At 62.2% G+C, this 3,244-nt stretch overlaps 1 protein-coding gene across 1 annotated transcript in view; it reads left to right on the top strand.

Annotated features, from left to right (window-relative positions):
• The window catches only part of LOC113214597 (uncharacterized), a 9,621-nt gene that overhangs the window by 1,182 nt on the left and 5,195 nt on the right, over positions 1-3,244 (top strand). Inside the window, exons 2-3 of the mRNA XM_052274412.1 lie at positions 1,483-1,776; positions 2,142-2,462. Coding sequence (XP_052130372.1) covers positions 1,483-1,776; positions 2,142-2,462 — 615 coding nt within the window. The remainder of the gene's footprint in view (positions 1-1,482; positions 1,777-2,141; positions 2,463-3,244) is intronic.

Raw genomic sequence — 3,244 nt, forward strand, 5'->3', positions numbered from 1 at the left:
ACACACGCAAGGGGCTTACGGTGGTGTGAAAGCGAATGCAGTGCGAGGGGCGCCAGCCTCGGAGTCAGCCACCTTGAGCACACACTTGAAATCAGGATTCTTTTCTCTCTCTCTCTCTCGCTCTCTCTCTCTCTCTCTCTCTCTCTCTCTCTCTCTCTCTCTCTCTCTCTCTATCTGCCTTTCCCTACGACCCCCTCTCCCTTTGCGCAGGAAAAACTTCTGTTTCCTATCCAAGACGGCGACCCCACGGCCCGCGCGGCAGCAGTGGCTAGGGCGTGAAGTGGGAACGTGTGTCTGGGCGCTTGGAGGAGGGCAGGGGGGGAAATCCAACACTATCGCCTCTAAAATTGTTACCGTTCTCTTTTGTGCATGGGAATGGCCGATCCGGGCGCTAAGGTGGCCCGCCTTCCACGCCCTGCTCCCGCCGCCGGCTGGGGGCAACGGCTTGCCTAGAGTGTGTGGGGTGTGGGTGTGGGCGCGGGCGCGGGCGCGGGCGCGGGGTTCAAGTGGGCCGCGCCGCGAGCGAGGAGGGAGCCAGAGTATCGGGGAGAGCTAGACGAGCAGGCTGGCGTGGGGTGTGCGGCGAGCAGCGGGGTGGGCGGGGAAAAGTGGCTCTCACGCGGGCGCAATCACACACCGGCACACCGTCTCCTCTTCCTCCCCCTCTCCCCCTGTTTATATACTCGCTCGTGTTGAGAAGTAATTGAAACCTACGCGCCGCATCATTCTAACGTCAGCGCACAAACCATCATCTCTCAACATCCCCCTTCTCCTCTCTCTGTCTCTCTCCCACTCACTCTGACTCCGACGACTCACACACGATTGTGTGTCGGCGCCGGCCGTGCGCGTCACGCGCTGCTCCCTTGGCACAATGCTCCCGGGCCGCCGGGCCGCCAGCTTCTGGAACTAGTTAGCAACTGTGCCGAGTGCCGCGCGGCACCGCCGCACCGCCGCCGCCGCGCCTACGCGACCCTCTCCACCCTCCCTCCTCCCGACCCTCCGCAAGGAAGGGCTTACTGGGTAACCACCAACTAACGCTACGTGCGCGGGGTTGTCTTTCGGAACAGCCGCGAGATAACATTAATGACAGGACCGCTGTTGTTCGTCGCACTGTTACAAGTAGTCAGAGGCATTGCTTCGAAAGCCTGTGCAAAGGGAAACTTACAGGCTTCCCGGCAGGTTCTTCGTAGCCCGCAGTGGCACACTAAGCTCGCAAGTGCGGCCGGACGACGACGGCTGCGCGCCCCGGGGGGAGCGCCGTGGAGCTGGGCCGGCCCGGCGCGCCGCCGTGCGCTGCGGGCTGGCCTACCCCGCGGACGGCGGGCGGCGGCCGAGGAGCGTAACCGTCCCTGTCCGGCTCAGTGAGCAGGCTCGGCGGCGCGTGAGGCCGGCGGGCGGCTCGGCAGGCGGATAAACCGCGACTCCGCGGTCATTGTTTTGCTCCGTCGCGCTAACCGGTGATCTTTTTCTTCGGTCCGCCAGGCAAGCCCGACATGCCGTTCAACTGCACGCTGCTGAACCAGACGTCCTCCGCGCTCGGCGTGGAGTGCGTCGCGGGCTTCGACGGCGGCCAGCCGCAGCGCTTCGAGCTCGAGGTGTACGACGACAACGCCCGCCTGCTGGCCAACGTGTCCTCGGACACGCCCAGCTTCTCCGTGTCCGGGCTGGCGCCGGGGCTGGTGCTCAAGATGCTCATCTACGGCAGCAACAGCAAGGGCCGGTCCGAGCCCAGCCGCCTGGAGGGCTTCACGCTCAAGGGCGCCGAGAAGCAGACGGGTAAGTTGCTGCGGCTCTCCACTGACAAAATAGTTTTCCATGGATAAGAGAATTCTTCTTGAAAAACGGACTAGAAATTTATTTTATTTTATCCTTTGGGCCAAGGCCAAGAATAATTTTTCCTCGAATTTTTCTTGAATACTTTTATCAAAAGAATAATTTTGTTTCTTGATTAAAGAAAATATTCTTGCTCTAACTTAGACATTTTTTCTTAATGCAATAAAAATTGTTCTTGGCCCGTTCCGAATATTTCTTTAGTCCGTTTTTCATTTTTATTTATTCGCCCACACGGAAGACATTTTTGTACGTGTACAATGGGTGTTGTTGAGTGCACGCGACTAACGTCCCCGCCTCTGTTGTTGTAGAAGAGAACCTCCTGTCGCTCCTAGGCCCGCCCGAGTTCACGCTGACCCCTGTGCTGGGCGGCGTGCTGGGCGTGGCGGGCGTGTTCCTGCTGGGCGCGCTGCTCGTGGCGCTGGTGGTGAAGCTGCGCGCGGGCTGCTCGCGGCCGCTGGGGCTGGCGCTGGGCGGGGGCGGCCGGCACCCGCGCCCGCCCGCGCGCCCCGCCCAGCTGCCGCTCAAGGACAAGGCGGCCCTGCCGCTGCGCTCGGACGCCGACGACCACCTCATGCCGCCCTACTCGGACAAGGACGACCGCAACCCGGACCTCATCCCGTGCAACAAGGGTAAGTTACCGCTCACTTCCACGACCCCGCGCAGGCGCGCCGTCTTTGTTGAAGCGCAAACTTGGGGGGTCCGTGGGTGGCTCAAAGCAGCCTGGCAGAACGGAGAGCCCCCGAGCAGGAGACGCGAGGCACTTCCGCCAGCAGCGCGCACCTCCAAGTTCCGCCAACGCAGTCCTCACTTTCCCGCTCGCCGAATTAACCCTTCAGAATATCGTTTGGAGCGCGAGAGGATGACGCGCCGCGTGACCCGGCGGTTATGAGTTTCGGTGTTTCTGCAGAGCGGGCCCCCCTCTTGCTGCGCCCCCTGCGCCTGGGAATGGGGCCACCAGGCCAGGAGGGAGGAGGCGCGGAGGCGCGGCGGAACCGCACATGTCACAGGCGACGTGCGTGTGTGGGCGCCGTTGCGCCGCCCGACTATACACGCCGCGCAGCAGCACCCTACGCGCGGCCACACATACACGCACACACACACTCTCTCACACACACTCTCACACACACTAACATACACGCACACACTCACCCACACGCGTGTGCGTGCGCGCCCGCTTGGAACATATGGATTTACTGGAATGCCAGCACCTCCTAAATCAACGCAGACTTGCAAGAGTTGAGAGGCGGGCGGGGGTTGGGGTGGCGAACGGGTGACGGTGGTGGAGGAGGTGAGGGGCCTTCTTGGCGGGGGGCACGAAAAACCACACGGGGGTAGGGAGAGAAAGGCCCCCAAGACAGTGACAAATGAAGGAAAGGCGGAATGAGCGAGGCAGTGACGCCGGGGGAGGGGG

This window comes from Frankliniella occidentalis, unplaced genomic scaffold (assembly GCF_000697945.3).
Source record: "Frankliniella occidentalis isolate FOCC.00 unplaced genomic scaffold, Focc_3.1 Scaffold391, whole genome shotgun sequence".
Taxonomy (NCBI): domain Eukaryota; kingdom Metazoa; phylum Arthropoda; class Insecta; order Thysanoptera; family Thripidae; genus Frankliniella; species Frankliniella occidentalis.